Here is a 19132-nt window from a genome sequence, read left to right as displayed (position 1 = left end):
AGCGGCTCGGCCCCCAGGCCCCAGGGCGGTGACCAGGACTGTCCTGTGCCTCCTGCCCCCCAGCAGTCCCCACAGGGCTGGGAGTCGGCCTGCAGCTGCTCGGATTCCAGGGTGACAGCTGCTGGAGGACCGGCGCGCACATGCCCCTGGGAGGGGGTGGGGGTGTGCAGGGTCCTGCCCCAGCCGGCCTCAGACCCGGCTGCCTGGGGACAGGGGGCAGCTGCTGGATGAGGAGCTCTGTGCCCTCCCGCAGGAGACATGGCCTCTGTGATCCTCTGTCTCCCCGTCTGTGAAGTGGGGGGCCAGTCTGCGTTCCGGGGAAGGGTGGAGCTAATGCCAATAGCCAAGGGCATTGGGAGCCTGTGGCTGCTGCCTGGTCTGCGATGGAAATGGCAGCACGCGCCCGGCTGTTCCCTCCACGCTGAGAGTCACGGCAGTGGGTCTTGAGCTTCGGAGCGGTGCCTAGGGCCTGGGTGGAGGGCATAGGAGCCACCCAGACCTGGTTCTTGCCCTCGGAAGTGTGTGGCCAAGGGAGGGCGGGGTGCTGATAGGAAAGTGAATCAGCAAAGTGCCAGGATAGGAGGCTCCCTGGGGAAAGGAAGGGGTCAGGAGGGCTTCTTGGGGGAAGTGGCTTCTGAGCTGAATCTTCAGTATGAACAGCTGCTTACCTTGTAGACAGGGAGGAGAAGGGCCTTCCAGACGGAAGGGGCAGTGGGTGCAGAAACCGGGAGGTATAGTGGCCTCTGGCTGATCCAGCACTCTCGCAGTCTGGAGTGTAAGATGCCCCGGAATGCAGGGAGAGGCCGTTCCTGACAAGCCTCGAATGCCATGTCCAGGCCTCGGGCTGTATCTGCAGGCGTCGGGTTCCTCACAAGACCCTGGTCAGAGAAGTGACTGGGGGCAGCAGGGAGGCAGGCTGGTAGGATCAGGTCCAGGCATGCAAGGAGGGGCCCTAGCTAGAGGGGAGGGGAGGGCTGCAGCGGAGTTCCAGGAGGTAGAAATGGATCTGACCTCAGGGTCAGTTGGTTTCAGAGGGTGAGGGAGAGTCAAGAATGAATTTTCCCCAAATGCTTACAACTTTCTCCAACAGCGAGGCTCTGTGCTCTTGGGGTCTACAGACAGTGATGGAAACAAGTTAATCAGATCACATGGTTATACAGTGGCTGTCCGGAAAAGCTGGCAACAGTGTGTGATCTAAAGAGAATAGATAATGGAAGTGGGTGAGGACCAGCCAGCAGAATTGGTGTGTGCAAAGGCCCTGTGGCTGGAGGCCACTTCCCAGTGGGACACAGAGCATGAGCGTTCAGTGCTCAGGGACACCAGGAGTCAGGAAGGGCCGGCTCAGGGGCACCTGGAAGCCCATGGTGAGTGTCGGGGTCGGATACGTTGCAGGGTGGGACAGGTGATCAAAGGGTACCCTTGGGAATAGAAGATTCCAGAACATAGGAAGGGGAGCAGAGTGTGTGCAGGCCACAGAAGACATCCTGGAGAGGTGACTTGGAGGTGACTCAGGCCTGGGGCTCTGGGGAGGCTGGAGCTAGGGATGTGGATCTTGGGGTCGAGGTGGGGACTGAGGTTCTGGTATGGACAGGGTCCCGTGAAGACAGCCGACCCCTGCTCTCCTGGGCTTGCCTTGCAAGAGAAAAGATGGGCACCTGCTTCTGACCAGACCCGCTTCTGTCCCTCGAGCCAAGTAGGGCAGGGGAGGGCCGGTGGGGAGGGGTGGCGGGGCCTCCGTGACTCTCGTCTTTCTGCCGCCCGCAGCATCCACAACGGGGTCATCGCCGTCTTCCAGCGCAAGGGGCTGCCTGACCAGGAGCTCTTCAGCCTCAACGAAGGCGTCCGGTGAGTGGCTGCCTGTCCCGTCCTGTCCTGGGCCTGTGAGTGGGGCGGGAGGCTGTAGCCAGGCCCTGCCTCCCCAGCCACGCCTGAAATACTGCACTTGCGGCCGCGGTGGGCAGCGACCCCGGGGCCACCGTGTGCAACTTGACCCAGGTCCTGGTCGTGTGGCTCTTGGGCCTGGTGGACCTTCACCCCCGGTCCCGAGGACTTCTCTTCAGGGGAAGCAGGGTAGGACTTGGACAGGGGCTCGAGATCACGCCCACATTCCCCGCTGGTGTTGAACATCATGAAGGATATTATTCTGTTAAAGAGGAAGGACCCACCTGCCTAATGACGGGAGTGTCGTTCCCGGAAAGGCAGTTAACAGCCCGGCTGAATGCCCCTCATTTCCTGTGGACGGCCAAGCAGTGAGCACTGGTGAGGGAGTCTAGGATGGACCAGCCCCTCCAAGCTGCTGCTGTGAGCCGGGTACCGTCTGTCACTCAAAGGGAATTAGCAAGGCCAACCCCGGTAGTCCTGCTTTGCAGTGAAGGAGGCTGTAGATGAGAGAGATCAGGATGTCTGCCCAGGGTCGTACAGCTGCCTCAAGGAGGCATTTCCTCTCTCTGTGCTATTATTCACTTCTCCCTCCGGGCTCTGCTACCCAGTCCCTGTGTCAGCTGGGGAGAGGAGGCGGCCCAGCTCCTCATCTGCTCAAGATGGGAATAAAGGATAATGGGGACCGGGATCGTATTCATACAGGGCACCCCCGCCCGGTGTGGCAGGGCCGAAAAGGGCCTTACAGACAGGTAAACTGAGGAGCAGGGAGGGTAAGGGGTGGTGTTGCCTCTCCCAGGCCCCCTTACATGCAGCCCGTCTCGGGGGTCCTGCTTTCCTCAGGCTCCTCGACTGCCCATTTTACCGGGGAGGGAACTGAGGCCAAGGTCACTTGTTGCATGTGCCCACAGGGCTGGTCAGTGGAGCTGGGGCTCGGGTCCCTGACCCCAGGGCCTGTGGGTCCCTTGGGACGTCCCCCTGCCCAGCTCCCACCCAGCTTTCTCCATCCCAAGGTTACATTAAAGCAAGTGACAGGAATTATGCGTGGTCCCCGTGACTGGTCGTTGGCCTCCATCCCACGAGAGAGCCTGGTGACAGGCGCCGTTGATGGCGCTGTCACCCAGACGTTCCCCTCGGTTCTCGGGGCCATGTGGTGAGATGGGGGCAGGTGGGGGTGTTCCTCGGTGGGCCCCGGCGAGGCTAAGGCCAAGGAGGTGAACAGGCAGAGGACCCTGACATCCGGCCATCACCCTTTTTTCCCTCCGTTTTCATGTACACACATAGGTGTGCACAGCGACGCGTAATTCACTCTTCCGATGGACAGTTCGGTGGTTCCTAACAGATTCAGAGTTGTGAGTCCTCACCGCTGTTTGATTCTGGAACATTCTCACCCACTCCCCCCCCCCATAAAAGCCTGTCCCCATTAACAGTCACTGCCCAGCCCCTGACAAAGGCCAGTTGAGCGTCTGTGTCTGTAGATTTGCCTCTTTTAGACGTTTCACGTACGCGCGATCACCCGGTGTGCGCACGGCCTGTGTCGGCCGCATCCGTGTCGCCTCACGCCTTCAATCTCGCCGCGCCGGAGCCCGTGCCTGCGCCTCATTCCTTCCCGCGGCCAAATCCTGTTCCATGCTAGGGAAACCGCGTTCCCTGTACCCGTTCGCCTGCTGATAGCAGCCCCCTCGGCCGTGACACGCACATGGCTGTGAGCGCAGGGCTTCCTGTGACCTGCGGACATGTGGCTTCGTTTCTCCTGGGGCCACCCCCAGGCTGGGGTAGGGGCTGCCCTGCTGCGCTGCACAGCTTCGCTTCCCACCCCGGAGCCCGCGGCCTGTGCCCCCACCTTCTTCCCTGCACGTGCGACTTGACTTGCGGGAATTTGTATTCTGATGGCACTTGCAGGAGTGAGGAGCCCTTTCGTGGCTGAGGTTTGCGCTTCCCTGATGACTGAGGACGAGAACATCTTTTCACGGGCTTGTTGGCCATCTGCAGACCGTCTTTGGGCAAGTGTCTCCTTGGCCCATTTATAAAGGGGATGACTTGTCTCTTTCTTACTGAGTCGCGGGAGTTCTTTATATATTCAGGGTCTGGACCTTCAGCAGGCTCTGACTGGCACAGCTGCTCTGGCTCCGTGGGTTGTCTTCGCACGTTCCTGGCGGTGTTCTCCGAACCATGAAGGTTCGATTTTGGTGACATCAGGGTGTGGTCCAGCCTCTCTCTTGACCCGTTCCTTTGACCGCCTTCAAGGCCCCAAACCAGGCACACTTTGCATAATAGTTTCCCCAGACTAAGTCACTCTGGGTCGCAGAGGACACCCCTCCAGGCACACCATGCCCCCAGCATTCGATGGCACAGCTGGCCTGCCCCGGGCCAGGAGAATTGCGTGGGGGCTCGTGGGCAAGAGCTCAGCCACCTGCTCTGTCCTGAGAGGCCCCCTCTGTTGCCTTCTGGGCTCTGGCATGCAGATCCACTGGCCCTGTGACTCCCAGAAGCCACCAGACCCATCTGGCCAGGGTGGCCCTGGCCTCAGCCTCTGCCCCCCACCCTGGCCCCTTTCTGTGGCTGTCCCTCTCCCCTCCGATGACACCCGGGCTGTTCCCCCGGCAGTGCCTTCCCCAGGTGGTGTCCTGGGGTGATTAGGCTGCCTGGGCATTCCCCTGCGGATACGGGAGCCGCCTAACCCGCAGGCCCCCCAGCGTCTCAGTGTCCACATCTGTAGAATGAGCGTGGCTCCCCTCTAGCAGCCAGGAGAGCCAATGGGCGCGGCACACACAGATGCTTGCCCAGCCATGCCCCTCACCCCTGCTCAGGAGCTCACGTAGTGAGTTAAGAGGAAATATCGGGAGGTGTGGGGAGCCGCAGGCAGCCGGCAGTGGGGCAGAGGGTCTGCTCGGCCCTGAAGGAGACATTCGTTCATTCGTTCATTCGGGTTCGTACTCACTGTCACTAATCACAGGCCAGGGAGAGAGTGAGGAGGGCTTTACTGAGCACCTGCTGTATACACCAAGGGTAAGCTGTGGTCTCACTTGACAGCCCGGACCCTCCTCCCCACCTCCTGGCATGTCTCTGGGCCCAGAGGAGGCTGCCGGCGCTCCGGTGGGGCGGGGACTTGCCCAGAGTCACACGGTGGACTGGCGGCATCGGGGCTGGCTCTCTGGCCCCTGACGGGCGGAGGGGACTCACCCAGGTTCAGCCTTGATCCCTCCTTGCCCTTTGCTCTCTGGCCATGAGTGGCCCCTTGGGTCACACACGTGGTGACCTGAGATAGACATTGAGCCTGCCCATGGGGGGTCACACAGCTGAGGTCATGTGAGCTGAGGTCACGTCCGGTCCTTGGAAGCCCAGACGACTGGGACAAGGTGGAGGGACCATGGCAGGGGCCACTGGCTTCACACCCCCTTGCTGTCCGAGGTGGAGTTCAGCCTGGTGAATGTGGCCACTGTTAACGTCACAGTGACACAGGGATGGCGTCGGGCTGTGACATGGGGTTGATCCTGTGCTAAGAGGAGCTGCCAGCCGGGGGTGTAGGACAGGGTGCCAGGGGCGCGGGACAGGGTCCTAGGGCTGCTCCCAGACAGCCGCAGTTGCTCTGCCTCAGGGTCCCCATCTGCCCCATCCAGGGACACCAAGACCATCGTCAAGCTGTCATGAGCTTTGGGCTGTGACCGGCCCGGTCCAGCTGTGTCTCTCTTCATGCCCCCACGCCATCATCTCTGCACCTTCTATTTCCTGCCCGAAGCCCCAAGTTCCAGGGATGCCGGCTGCTCGGCTGCTGACTGCTAGTCACTGACACAAGCCACCTGCCCTCTGTCTCTGCTTCATTTATCCCCCAGGCCCGTACCCCCACCACCCCCACTGGGGACAGCCAGTCCTTGGGGGGTGGTCTGCTTTCAGCTCCGCCAGGAGGGTGGAGTATAGTCACCCGAAAAGGCCTTTGAGGACCAGCGCACCCTCTTAGTGGGGATGAGGGGTGGTGAGTTTGGTGCCCCCTCAAGTGTACGTTCATGCTTACACACGCGTGTGCGTGCACACACATAGCTCCAGGGCTGACAGAGACGAGAGGGGAGGTCAAGTGTTGACAGCGCCCGAGTGTTTCAGGCCGTGCTTGGTCTGGACTGGGACGCCCGCCATTCCCAGCCCCCAGAGGTGTGCAGTGTGGAGAGCCGTCAACCTGAGTGCAAAGGAGGAGGTTCAGACCCTAACTTGGTGTGTCCTGTGTGGCCTTGGACAAGACACTGGACCTCTCTGAGCCTCCCTTGTCTCGCTTTTAGAAGGGAACCATACTGGCACCTGCTGCTGGGTTGGTGAGGACAATACAGGAGAGCTGCCCCGGGGAGAGAGGGCGGAAGGCGGGTAGCTGTGCTGGTGGCTTGGGCTGGGCGGTGGGGATGGAGCTGAGGGTCAGAGGCCCAGTGCTGCTCCCCGCCCCCGAGAATGTGACAGATGCCAGTGGCCCTCACTTGCTCTGGGGAACCTTCCGCTTCCTCTCGTGTGCAACGTTGGCAGGAGCCCGCAGAGCCCCAGTGAACACCACGGAGGCCTGAGGCCCACCCAGCCATCCTTCCCCGCCTGCCCCCTGCACTGGGACGGGGTGGGGGGGGGCATGCCCACACTTCCCCCTGGGCTGAGCAGGTCGGCCTCCTGCTGCCCCCAGAAACCCCCCCCCCCATCAGCACCGCCTGGTCTGAGCCCTGCCGTCCCTCACTGTCCTGTCCCCTCCCGCCCACAGGCAACTCCTGAAGACAGAGCTGGGGTCGTTCTTCACCGAGTACCTGCAGGTGGGTGGTCTGCGCTCTCGAGCGGGCCGGCGTAGCTTTCCGAGCAGGCCGGAAAGGACCGGGGCCGCCGCCTCTCTGTGGTCCACAGTGTGCTAGGTTCCAAGGGCCGCCGCACCACTGTGCCTCAGTTTCCCTGCCCAGCCGGTGTGGGCCGTCGGGCAGGTTCATGACAGCGGTGCGGGTGAAGTCTGTGCGCCGGGCGTGCCCTGGCACGCGGCAGGACGTGGGGCTGGTTCTCTTCCGGGCTATTCACCTCCCGGAACACAGGGTAGGCTTCCAGACGTCCCCATCACTGCAGGGCCCCTGCGCCCCGAGCACACAGTGACGCTGTTGGCCTGGCGTCGGCATCCTGAGGCCCCTGTGGCCGAGGCCCCAGCACGAGCCGAGGTTCAAGCTCTGCTTGGGGTGGGGGAGGTTGGGGGCAATGGGTGAGTCCCGCCCCCCTGGGCCTCAGCTGCCGGCTGATGGGGCGAAGGGGCAGGGGGAGGCCTTCTGGGGGCCTCCGCCTGCCCAAGGCCATCCCCCGGGGCAGTAACAGCTTGCCTGTGTGTGCTTTCCAGAACCAGCTGCTGACGAAAGGCATGGTGATCCTGCGGGACAAGATCCGCTTCTATGAGGGTGAGTGTGGTGGTCCACAGCGGGGACTGAGTGCAGGGACTTGCCACCATATCTGCTGGGACACGTGGCCCTGCGTGCCTTGCCTGTGCCCCCGGGGCTCCGGGTAGGAGGGCGGCAGGGGCAGCAAGGCCACAGTGACTCCAGGAGCGGACCTTACCGGGGAGAGAATCTGCCCTTCCTGCCACGGCCCCACAATTTGCTGGAGCCCGAGAGGGCTGAGAAATCAGGGAAAAGCCTGCCCCCGGGGCCTCTGGTGCTAGCGAACCCCGTTCCCGCAGCCTGGGAGAACCCCTGACAGGATCTTAGAGGACCAGGCAGCTAGCATAGGGCCGAGGTTGCCCTGATGTTCCCGAAGGAGGAGGTGGGAGGCAGGGACTGTCACCGGGCTGGGAGCCACTGTCCCGTCAGAGGTTGGGGCCTCAGCTTGGGGCTGGACCTTCTAGATGAGTTTTCTCTTTCCATGCTCATACCCAGCCACGAGACCTTTGGGTCCCTGTGCCCGTTTCCTAGCTGAGGGCAGTATGTCTGCAGCCGCACTGAGTAGAGAGCGGGGTGCATCCAAGCCCAGGCCAGTCTGACCCCAGCGCACATGCCCTTGGCCCTTCTGGAGGCCCCTGAGCTCCAGTGCACCTCTGCCTGGCCCGGGCCTCAGCAGGTAGGGAAGGGTCCTGGCGGGCTCCGCCTCCCTCCCCCCAGCACCCTCCAGCTCCCCTGTCCCTCAGTCAGGGGGCAGCAGCCAAAGTGGTGTGTCCTGGTTGGAGTGAATTGGCAGAGAGAATGATCACATTATGAGAGGACCCAGCTCAGACCCCAGTGCCTTTGCTGAGGCCTGTTTTGGTCAGACCCAGTGCTGAGTTCAAGTTCCACGAACATTCGCTGAGCACCTACTATGCACCAGGCACTGGGCACTTGCCTACTCTCCACGAGACCGTCCTGCGTTTTTTCCAACTACTAACTCACTGGCTTTCCCAGCAGCCCTGCTCGGGAGATACCACGGCAGCCACTGCACATATGGGGAAACTGAGGCACCCAGGCCATGCGGCTCTGTGCGGCAACCTGGTTCCACTGCCACTTTGGTTCCTTCTTCAGTCCTTACTCTGATCCTAGAAAGAAGGAGTATAATCCCATTTCCCAGAGGAGGACACTGAGGCCAGTGGCCTAGTGTGCATTGGGTGAGCTCAGAGCTGCGTGTCCCCCACTCTCTTTGCACGTCCTGCTTCTGTCGGGGGCAGCGCTGAGGTGGGAGTGTGGGAAGGACCGCCAGGACCGCAGTCCAGCAGAGGGAGAGACACAGACTGCTGGGGTCCAGGCTGGCTTCCTGGAGGAGGCAGCAACTGAGTCAGCAGTCGAGGCGCTGAGGATCTGGCACCTGGTGGAGGTGCCCTCCCACACCCCCTCCTTACTCGGCACATTCCAGCAGCGCCTCTGCCTCCCACCGGCTCCAGCCCAGGGGAGCTGGGAGCTTCGGAGAAGAGAAGCTTTGTGCAGCTTAGTCGGGCCCTGCCTGCAGCGGCCGTGTCACCTGGCCACCCTCTGGGGTGTGCCCACCCCATCCAGCCGCACCAGGCCGCAGGGACAGGCACAGAGCCCCAGTCTAGGGGCCATGGGTTCTGGCCTCCATTTCCCATCCAGCCACAGACCTCAGCCTCGGTCTCCCCATCTTAGCACTGTGGGGCTGGTTGGACTCCACCCATGTGCTCAGTACGGGTCAGACCACAGCTAGCTTCTGGGGGCCTAGAGATGGGGGAGACTCGGCTCTGTCCATCAGGGACTGACAGTCCAGTCGGGTACACAGACGCGGACCAGACGGTGACAGCTCCATGTGATGCATGGCGGTGAAGGAAAGCCGTGGGGAAGGAAGGGTTCGCTCCATCTTAGCAGTCAGGGAGGGCTCCATGGAAGCAGTGACCCTTGAGTCAGGCCTCAGAATGTAGTCTGTCGGGAAGCCGTTCTGCCCCCCTCAGTCTATACCAGGGGACAGTCGCTGACGCCACTCCCGACGGGCGGCCTCTGGATCCTGCCCTGTCCACCTTCTGCCCCGTTTGGCTCCCAGAGCAGCTCTTCCTTGAGATCACTCCCTGTGGCCAGCCATGTCCTCACCTGTGCCTCTGCTGGGGGCCGTGGGTGGCCTCGCCCACCCACCTCCAGCCTCGAGGACATCAACTCCCAAGCACAGCAATTCCTGGAAATGGGAGGCCAGGAGGGACAGCCTTGCCATGGAGCCTCTCTCCCCGGACCACGCCTAAGGCTGTGGTTCCGTGGTCTCCCAGCCGGGCTTACAGGAGTGGGGTCAGGCTGCCGCCCAGGATGGCTCCTCAGCGGCCAGACACCCGACGACTCCAGGGAGGAACCCGGGGCCCCCTGCAGGCTCCAGGCCCTGGGCTCGGCACTCTCTTGGCCGGCAGGAATCCCAGCCTGTTACTGGCCATCTGGCCTGACTCCCCAGTGGCCTTCACACACTGGCCGGCGGGCCTGACTCCATTGGGCCGACCTCCTGGCTGGCCGGCGGCCTCGGAGCCCCTGCTGTGGCCTTTTCCATGGCCCTGTGGTCATCACGGCGCCAAGACCTGAGCCAAGATTAGCCTGGTACGCTCCGGTCTCCCGGGCCCTCAGCACTCGGACGGAACAGAGGAGGGCAGAGGACCCACACACCAGCAGAGAAGCCCGGTTTTGCCTAACTTCAGCACAGACAGGGCGGCCCGCACGGGTGCACCGGTGGCCACGGCCATGGCCACCACTGAGTGAGCATTTGCTGCACAGCAGCCTCCACCCTGTGCACGCGAGGACGTTCACACCCATCTTACGGAGCGTCGCTTGGAGGCCTGGTTGCCAGACTCCCCAGGGTCCCACGGCGAAGCAGAGCAGGGCTCTAGCTCCGGGCAGCCTGACGCTGTCACCCCTGACAGCCCCCCCCCCACCCCGCCTTTGTTGCCAGCCCTAGACCACAGGCCCCAGCGGAGAACTTGGCCCGTGGGCGAGCCCGTGCTTCCTGGCCTCTTGGTCGCCTGCAGCTCTGACGGGCCCTCGAACTGTGTTCTACAACATCTGCTTTCCACAGCATTTCCGCCCCGCGGGCTGGAGAGCGGCCTGCGGACGCCGGCCTGGCCTGGGCCCAGAGCCACCCCACGGCCGGCCCAGAGAACTGAGCCGTCTTTCTTCTCGCCGGGGATGGCGGGGACCTAAAGGGACCTTTGTATAGACAGAGGCCTGCGGGCGGCAGCACCCACCCATCCTGGGTTCCACGGAGCTAGGTGTGGGCCCCTGGGGAGGGCTGGGAGCTGGCCGCCGGGCAGAGAGCCCCGGTGCCCACAGATCAGCCATGCACAGAGGCCACCCTCGCCGCCCACGGGGCTGGACGGGCTTCCTGGGGCCGCCCCCACCAGGCTTCCCTCCCAGAGCCCCCGCACCTACACAGGGTTGGGGCCTCTACGGGCAGTGAAAGTGTGGGGTTCAGAGCCCAAAGAAAGTACGGAGAAGAGGCGAAGGCCTTTGTTCGGCTCGCTGGTTCCCATAGAAACCTCGAGGCGGTCCCGCACGAGCAGTGTGGTCTGGGAGGCCAGCCAGCATGTGGTACTTCGCCCTTCTCACCCAGAGACCCCGGCACACCCCGTTTTTCTCCAGCCGTCCACTGGAGGTCCCACCGAGCCGCAGGGGCCTGGGCGACGCGTCCTGGGACGCGCTTAGCCCGGACCGGGCAGACCAAGCTTTCTGTTTGTTCCAGGCAGGAGGGCTGAGCACTGAGAGCTTTGCATGTCCTGCAGCAGTCCAGTCCCAGCTCGGGGACACCTCATCTGTCCTCATCCCTCAGAGACTGCCCACCCTGAGGAAGGCAGGCTCCTTCCTGGGGCTGGCAGAAACACCCAGAGCCTGACCGAATGCCTGCTTTCCACACATCTACTTGTGTGGTTCCCACACTGAGGATGTCCATCACCCAGCAAATCCAGCCTTCTAAATCTGCTTAGATAGCACCTCCTCCGGGAAGCCCCCCCCGCCGGCTCCTCTCCACTTTTTCTGGTTCCCTTCCCTACCTGGGATGCACCGTTCTTGGATGTGGCCTCCCTGGTTCCTCTGACCCCAGCTCAGGCAGCCCGGGCTGGCGGGGACCAGGGGCCTGGAGGACAAGGACCTGAACCTCTCAGAGGCTCCGTCTCTTGGTCTGCCCACTGAGGTTGCCCCTTCAATGGGCAGATGATTGCGCTCCTAGTTGCCATTCAGAGTCCTGCGATGCGTCTGGGGATCTTGGAGGCTCTGCTGGGTCCCCAGTGCCGAGTATAGGTGCTCTGCAAATGTCTGCATGGGTGGACGGAGTGCCCGCCTGCTGGGGGGACACAGTGGGAATTGGGAGGAGACAGGGCTATGTGTGGCAGCTGCCACCGGGGCGGGGGGGGGGTATTCCTGTGCGGGGCTGGGGTGGGATGAAGGAATGGGAACCAGCCAGGACTCACCAGCTCTTTCTCTGCCCTGGACCTTGTCTCTGCTCATTTCATCCCCACAGCCCTGGCAGGTCGTCCCTTTCACTGTCCTGTTTTATTAATGGGGGAAACTGAGGCACGGGGCGACTGCATCGTGGACCCCCAGCCACAGAGTTGCTAAGGGCTGTGTGCGGTCAACATGGGGGGCGGGGAAGGCACCTCCGGGGCCCAGAGCCGGGCCCTCGGCTCCCGTGCGGATGGGAGAGAGGACTCCAGCCTGGGAGGGCTGAGCAGTGACCGCTCCCTGTGCCCACAGGACAGAAACTGCTGGACTCGCTGGCAGAGACGTGGGACTTCTTCTTCAGTGACGTGCTGCCCACACTGCAGGCCATCTTCTACCCAGTGCAGGTGAACGGCCCCTGCGGCCATGGGATGCCCGGGGCCCCGGCGACCACCCATCTCAGCACACTGTCCCCAGCCCGGGGATGGCCACATCCCTGGACCCCTCACCTGCTTTCCCACCTACAATTTGGAACGGAGGACAGTCCCCCCTACCCACAGGCCCTATCAAGTCCTGGGCAGCACATAGTAGGCCCTTCCCCGCACACAGTAGGGGCTTGGTATGTGACAGTGACCCTTTCCTTGCCTGGGGAAGCTGGCTGGGGCCTCTCTTCAGGACAGGGCCATCCAGGGAGGAGGGTGGGGTAGAAGGGGGCCCAAGGACATGTAGGGCCGTAGCCCTGGGATCTGGCCCCGGATCGGCAGACAGGGAAGCAGCAGTTTCTGACGATGGCAGCGGGGTGGGGCGCGGTCTTCTGTGTCCGCAGGGCAAGGAGCCGTCCGTGCGCCAGCTCGCCCTGCTGCACTTCCGGAACGCCATCACCCTGAGCGTGAAGCTGGAGGATGCCCTGGCCCGCACCCATGCCCGTGTGCCCCCCGCCATCGTGCAGATGCTGCTGGTGCTGCAGGTGCGTGGCGCCGCAAGGAGGCCACTGGGCGTGAGGCCGGGCCTTCCAGACGCAGAGCCTGAGGCAAGGGTCTGGGTCCACAGGACTCGTCAATGGGGAGAGACTGTTAGGAGAAACCTGTAAGGAGATAGGGAAGCAGGAAGAGCCCAGAAGGTGTTGGGGGGAGATGGGAGTTCAACAGAAGGCAGACGTCAGCCTCATCCCATGGGGAGCCCAGGAATGTGGACGGGCCCAGAGGTGTCCCCAGTGGGCAGGGACTATGCGTTCACACCCTGTACCAGCCAGCTGTTGGGGCTGTTGGCCGCCTCCCCACAACGGTTCCAGACGTTCCTGGTGCGGGTGTCTTTCACTCGCCAGAGCAGCTTTAGGAAGGGGCCGGCCACACGCTGTTGGCAGCCTTGCTCCCAGCAGCTAGGGATCAGTGGCCTGCCCAAAACAGCAGAGGGTCTGATGGACCACAAACAGGGACTTTTGCAAACTCCTGCATCCCAAGCATAGGACCCTATAGTTTGCCGCTTGTCCCACTGTAAAAGGACAGAGGTAGGCACTGTCATCCACCCCATTTTACAGGTGGGAAATAGAGTCCTCGTTTGCCCAGAGCTAACAAGGCGTGTCCTCACCCACATCTGACGCTCCCAAGTCCTGTTCCTTGTTCTTCATCCCCTCGTGCACATGGGTAACCTAAATTAGTCTGCGAGGTTGGTCCTAGGGTCCAGGGCAGCCAGTGAAGATTCCAGAGCAAGGAAGGTGCTGATGAATGTGGAGGTCTGAGGGTCGAGGGACTGCACAGGGCAGGAGCTGGTGGTCGTTCTGGCAACCACATGTCCTGCTGTTGGGATTTGGAAGGATTTTAGGGGAACCTGGCTGGGTTGAAGCCGGGGCCCTCTAAGGACTTTGTGCCTCTCAGTCTCTTTCCTCGCCTATGTGACTTCCTGCCTGGAGGACAGGTTCAAGGACAGTGGGGAGAAATCAGATGTAAAGCCTTTTGTGGTGCTTCTGGGAGCCTGCGGTGGCTGGACAGGGATTTGGAGCCAAGGAGGTCCCACCCAACGCTGGGGGCTAGACTGGGGCGGTGCTGCCCCCTGGTGGCCTCTCTGCCTCATGCAGCTTCCTCCGCTTGGTCCCGTCACCCCTAGGACTTGCCCTCCTGCCCCTTCGCTGTTGCCCCACTCCCGACCTGGCTGGCACTTTGACTGAGCTTGTCCCCACTGTTTTCGAGTCCCAGATGGATCTGAAGTCACAGCTGCTGGTTAGCATGTGTCGAGGGCCTACCGTGTGCCCTGTGCTTCCCCAGTAGAGTGACCGTTCTCCTGGGGAAGCCAGGGGAGCAGCTCAGCCTCTGAGTACTCACAGGTCATGCAGCCCCGGGGCCGCCATTCTCAGTGTGCAGTGGGGAGCAGAGACAGATGTCCTGTACGAGGCTGGCGAGTGAAACAACTCGAAGTTCACGGAATGCCCGGCTGAGAGAAGCATCGTGCTGGTCCGTGCTGCTATCCGTGGGGGCGGAGGCAGTTCCCAGGGGCTTGGGGTCTGTAGTGATGGCTCCTCTTCGTTCTGACGGTGGGAGTTCGTGTGCTCTCTAGTAGTCAGCCCGGCAGGGGGCCTAGGGATGTTCCCAGTCTTTTTGAGGAACGGCTTTTGGTTGCCTTGATTTTCCCTGAGGATTTCCTGCTTCAGTCTCAGTGAGTTCTCTCTGATTATTTCTCTTGTGCTCTCTTTGGACTTTGTTCGCTCTTCTTTTTCTGGTTTGGGGTAGACACTTATTTCCCTTTACTAATGTATCCGTTTGATGCTACAGTTTCCCTCCAAACATAGCTTCCAGTGCGTCCCATCAGTGCGGATCTGTTTTCATTTTCATTTCATTCAAAACATTTTAAGATACTTGCTAAGATTTCCTCTTTGGGGGATGCCTGAGTAGCTCAGTCAGTGAAGCATCTGGCTTTGGCTCAGGTCATTATTGCAGGAGCCTGGGATCGAGTTCCGCATCGGGCTCCTTGCTCAGCGGGGAGCCTGCTTCTCCCTCTCCTTGCTGCTCCCCTGCTTGTGCTCTTTCTGGCAAATAAATAAAATCTTAAAAAAAAAAAAAAAAAAAGATCTCCTGTCGGATCCGTGGCTTACTTAGAAGTGAGTGAGTTGTTTGATCTCCGCATACCTGGGGCTCTCCCGGCTCTCTCCCCGCTCCCGACTCCCTGGCTTCATGCTGCTGTGCTCTGAGAGCTGGCGCTGTACTTACATCCTTTTAAATTTGCGAAGGCGCATCTTATAGCCCAGAATGTGGTCTGACTTGACAGGTGAACCGCAGGAGCTATGGGACGTGTGTTTCTGCATCCAGGGAGGGGCGGGGGGCCGCGGTCTGACAGCGATTGGAGTGTTGAGTGCCGTGTCCTTCCTGAGCTTCTGCCTGCTGGTTTGTCTGCGCAGGCAGATGAACAGTCTGTTCCTCGGTTCTAGCAGCTCTGCCCCATGCGGTCTGCAGCTCTGTTGTCAGGTGCAGGCACGCTAGGGGTCATTCCATCCTCCCCGAGAACTGCCCTCTGTACAGTTGCATAGTGACCTGCTTGACCCCTGATGACTTTTCTCAGTCTGACGTCCACTCTGTCTGGAATTAACCTAGCTGCTCCCGACGTCTGCATGGCCTGGCTTTCTCAACCCTTTGCTTTTATTTATCTATCATTCATTCATTCATTCATTCATTGGAGGAAGGGACAGAATGAGAGAATCCTAAGCAGGCTCTATGCCCAGCACAGAGCCCCAGACAGGGATTGATCCAACAACCCTGAGATCATGACCTGAGTGAAAGCCAGGAGTCGGCCCCTTGACTGCCTGAGCCGCCTGCACGGCCCTCAACTCTTTGCTTATAGTCTGTGTGTGTCTTCCCGGCTGAAGTGGGTTTCTCATGGGTGGTATTGGGGCAGGGGGGCTCAGGCTGTCCCTAGCTGCTATTTTAAGATTCTTTTTTTTTTTTTTTTTTTTTAAAGATTTTATTTATTTATTTGACAGAGAGAAATCACAAGTAGGCAGAGAGGCAGGCAGAGAGAGAGAGGGAAGCAGGCTCCCTGCCGAGCAGAGAGCCCGACGCGGGACTCGATCCCAGGACTCTGAGATCATGACCCGAGCCGAAGGCAGCGGCCCAACCCACTGAGCCACCCAGGCGCCCCCTATTTTAAGATTCTAAAGGCATCTTGTGCTATGAGCCTCTCTGGCAGCCCCCCGAGCCGGGCTGTCTTCCCCGTTCCTTCAGCCGTCCTTTGTTCAGTGAGTGCTTACTAAGGGCCTACTGTGTGCCAGCCGTCTGCTGGGGTGCTGGGGGCCCAGAGCTTGCCCTCCCCGTCAGCGAGACCAAGTCTGTCCTGCAGGCGGCTGCCTTCTTCCAGCTTTGGCTCTGATGGAACCAGAGGAGATAGAGATCCCTTCAGGGCTCTGGACAAGGCGGGTCAAGGAGGAGGAGGTGGGCAGGGCCTGGCAAGGGCATCAGTGTAGAGCAGGGGAGGGGCAGGGCCACCTGGGGGCTGGACTAGAGCCTGGCTGGCCCTGGGGGGCAAGCTTTTCCTGGCTGGGCCAGGGCGGCAGGGAGCATGCTGTCTGTCTCGTGACCACCCGTCTCCCTCCCTCTCTCACAGGGAGTGCATGAGTCCCGGGGCGTGACCAAGGACTACTTGCGCCTAGAGACACTGATCCAGAAGGTGGTGTCGCCCTACCTGGGCACCTACGGCCTCTACTCCAGCGAGGGCCCGTTCACGCATTCCTGCATCCTGGGTAGGGTTTGCCTGGGCCTGGGGTGGGGAGCGGGGTAACCTCTGGCCCTATCCACCTCTGCCCAGGGTCCAGGCCTCCCAGTGAGGAGATGGCCACAGCCAGGTCCCACTGGGGATTTGCTTTCCGGTCATGCAGCAGCTATGTGCCAGGCCTGGACACACAGGGCCCGGGTCCCTCCTACAAGAACTGAAGGGGACTTGTCGGGCTGACACTATACATGGTAATGAGATGGCTCCCCTGAGAGCCCCACGGAGCTCCATGTTCCCAGTGAGGGCCCATCTGTGTTCAATCCTGAAAGGCAAGAGTTGGCCAGCAGAGGACACAGCATGTGCAAAGGCCTGGAGCCCAAGAAACCGAGCTTGTTCGGGGGAATTGTAGGAGAGGGGAGAGGGGAGATGGGCGTCCTGGGGCTGTCTGGCCTGTCTGGAGGCCTGCCACGTTGCTCCTTTAACAGACAGTCCGTTGGTTCGTTCCCCTGTGTGCACTGAGCACCTACTCTGTGCCTGCCCCTGTTCTTGGCCATGGGGGAGATGCAGAGGCCAGGCCCCACCCACATGGGTACACCGTCCCCTGACCAGTCTCCAGGGGGACGCATACACAGGTGATGCAAGGGCCGTGCTAGAAAAGGCCAGACTGGAAATGACGGGTGAGCCGAGGGAGGAGGAGCCAGGTCTGGGGAGAGGCGCACAAAGAACAACCTGGACTGGGGGCCAGAGGCACAGGGGCCGCTGGGGAGCGCCCACCTGCCTGCTGGCATAAAGCCCACCCCCAGCGTTAGGGTTAGGGTTAGGGTTAGGAGAACTGGGCAGAACCTCTCTCCTGCCCCTGGGTAGGTCGCTGAGCCACTCACTGTGCTCAGCCCTGCCACATGGTGGTAAGTCTTTGGAACTGCAGGGCCCTGAGTGGGAGCCTGAGATCTGGCCCCCCACCCAGTCCAGGCCCCCCCCCGCCGTGGCCATTCTCTCCTGCACCCCCAGCGTGCCCACCACAGTCCGAGTAAAACCCCAGCCCCGAATTCTTGTGAAAAGACCCTTTCTTATCCTCCCCACCCCCATCCTGGCACTTAACCACTACCTGACCTGTGGTTTTGTTCCCCTCCCCACCACACACTGGGACTCCAGGAAGTGCTACAGGTTGTTTAACTTTCAACAGGGGGGGAAACTGAGGCATGTGCGCATTTGAACCAAACCCTGCACCTCCACACACCCACCCCCCCTGCCCACCTCCAGGCTGAGGCTGGGACGGAGGAAGGAAGGAAGAAGTCACATAGGGACAAACACAGTGTTAGAGCCGACTCCCCTTCCTTGCAGGGGGCTGGGCCAAGGATCTGCACCGTTCAGGTTTTTCCCCGTGGCTGCCCTTTCTTGCAGAGCTAAGCGCACAGTAGGTGCTGGCTAGACTCTGGCCCCAGGAAGGGCCTAGAGTACACGGGTGCCTAGGTTTGCCAAGTGACCACTTCCCACCCTGGCCCCCACCCACCCTACCCCATGCCTGACACCTTTTCTGTCTGTCTGTCTGTCTGCAGAGAAGCACTTTTTGCGCCGCTCCCGCTCAGGGGATGTGCTGGCCAAGAACCCAGTGGTGCGCTCCAAGAGCTACAACACCCCGCTGCTGAACCCCGTGGCCGAGCACGAGGCCGAAGGAGCAGCCGCCGGCGGCCCCGGCATCCGCAGACACTCCGTCTCGGAGATGACATCCTGCCCGGAGCCCCAGGGCTTCTCCGACACACCTGGCCAGGCTCCCCCTGGGGCCTTGAGATCCTCTGTCGGCCCCCAGTCGGGGCCCTGCCCCAGCAGACTGTACCCCCCTGCCCAGCCCCCCGAGCCTGGCCCAGGCGCGGCCCACCCCTCCCCACCCTCCTCCAGTCCAGAGAACCTGGTGGACCAGATCTTGGAGTCCGTGGACTCAGATTCAGAAGGGATCTTCATTGACTTTGGCCGGGGCCGGGGCCCGGGCGCATCGGAGTTTGAGGGGGCCGGGGGTCGGCGGAGCATCGTGTGAGGGCCTTGCGTTTCTGTTGACCCATGTGTGCCTGGGGGGTACGTGTGTGCAAGAGTTTTTTTACTCGGTCCCGGCCAGTCGGCTGTGGGTCCCGGCCACTGTGCCATTCCGGAGTCTTCGTTGGAGAAAGCTTCACCTCCCAAGCCCCTGGCCCTGCTCCTTTCGGGGCACGTGTTGGCCGCTCCAGTGGCCTCATGTGGGTCACCAGGCGCACCGGTCCGCCCTGTGTGCACGGAGCAGACCTGGCCACCACCCCCAGCCTGCCCCAGCCCGCCAGCGTCCGCACCCACGGAGACAGCGCTGTGGCCCAGCCAGGCTTCCGGAACGATTCCCAGAGCAAGGGGGGTCGGTAGCAGACCCGCCTTCCCCCTTCCCACTCACCTGAGGCCACAGCATGTCCTGTGGGCTCCTGTCCCAGACGCTCACACAGGCTGTCCTCACTCGGGGCAGCCACGGGCAGGAAGAGGATGGAATAAAGGTGTCTGCCCCAATCCCCAGCTCGTGTCTCTGACGCCAGGCCCCAGACGTCCTTCTTCCCTGGTGCTAACCCTCCGATGTCCCCTCGCCTCGGTGGGGCCTCCCCTCCCCACTCCCAGGGAGGGCGGGATCCTAGGGTCCAGTTTCCTGGTCCTCTCCTGACACTGGGGCCCAGAGGCCCCAGAAGGAAGAGTTGGGAAGCCGGGAGCAGCTGGGACCGTGGTGGGGAAGGGACACGCTCAGA

The 19132-nt window shown here is 61.7% G+C and overlaps 1 protein-coding gene across 4 annotated transcripts in view; it reads left to right on the top strand.

Moving 5' to 3' along the window:
• The window catches only part of PRR5 (proline rich 5), a 43924-nt gene extending 25022 nt beyond the window's left edge, over positions 1-18902 (top strand). For all 4 annotated transcript variants that reach the window (XM_044229359.1, XM_044229361.1, XM_044229358.1 and 1 more), the window contains 7 exons: positions 1765-1845; positions 6608-6656; positions 7217-7274; positions 12003-12094; positions 12514-12654; positions 16275-16410; positions 17936-18902. In XM_044229359.1, the coding sequence (XP_044085294.1) occupies positions 1765-1845; positions 6608-6656; positions 7217-7274; positions 12003-12094; positions 12514-12654; positions 16275-16410; positions 17936-18411 (1033 nt within the window). In that variant the 3' untranslated portion in view covers positions 18412-18902. The remainder of the gene's footprint in view (positions 1-1764; positions 1846-6607; positions 6657-7216; positions 7275-12002; positions 12095-12513; positions 12655-16274; positions 16411-17935) is intronic.
• The last annotated feature ends 230 nt before the right edge of the window (positions 18903-19132 follow it).

Source organism: Neovison vison, chromosome 12, assembly GCF_020171115.1.
Source record: "Neovison vison isolate M4711 chromosome 12, ASM_NN_V1, whole genome shotgun sequence".
Classification (NCBI taxonomy): Eukaryota; Metazoa; Chordata; class Mammalia; order Carnivora; family Mustelidae; genus Neogale; species Neogale vison.
The sequence above is the reverse complement of the archived record's forward strand: the minus strand, read 5'-3'. Positions and strand labels throughout refer to the sequence as shown.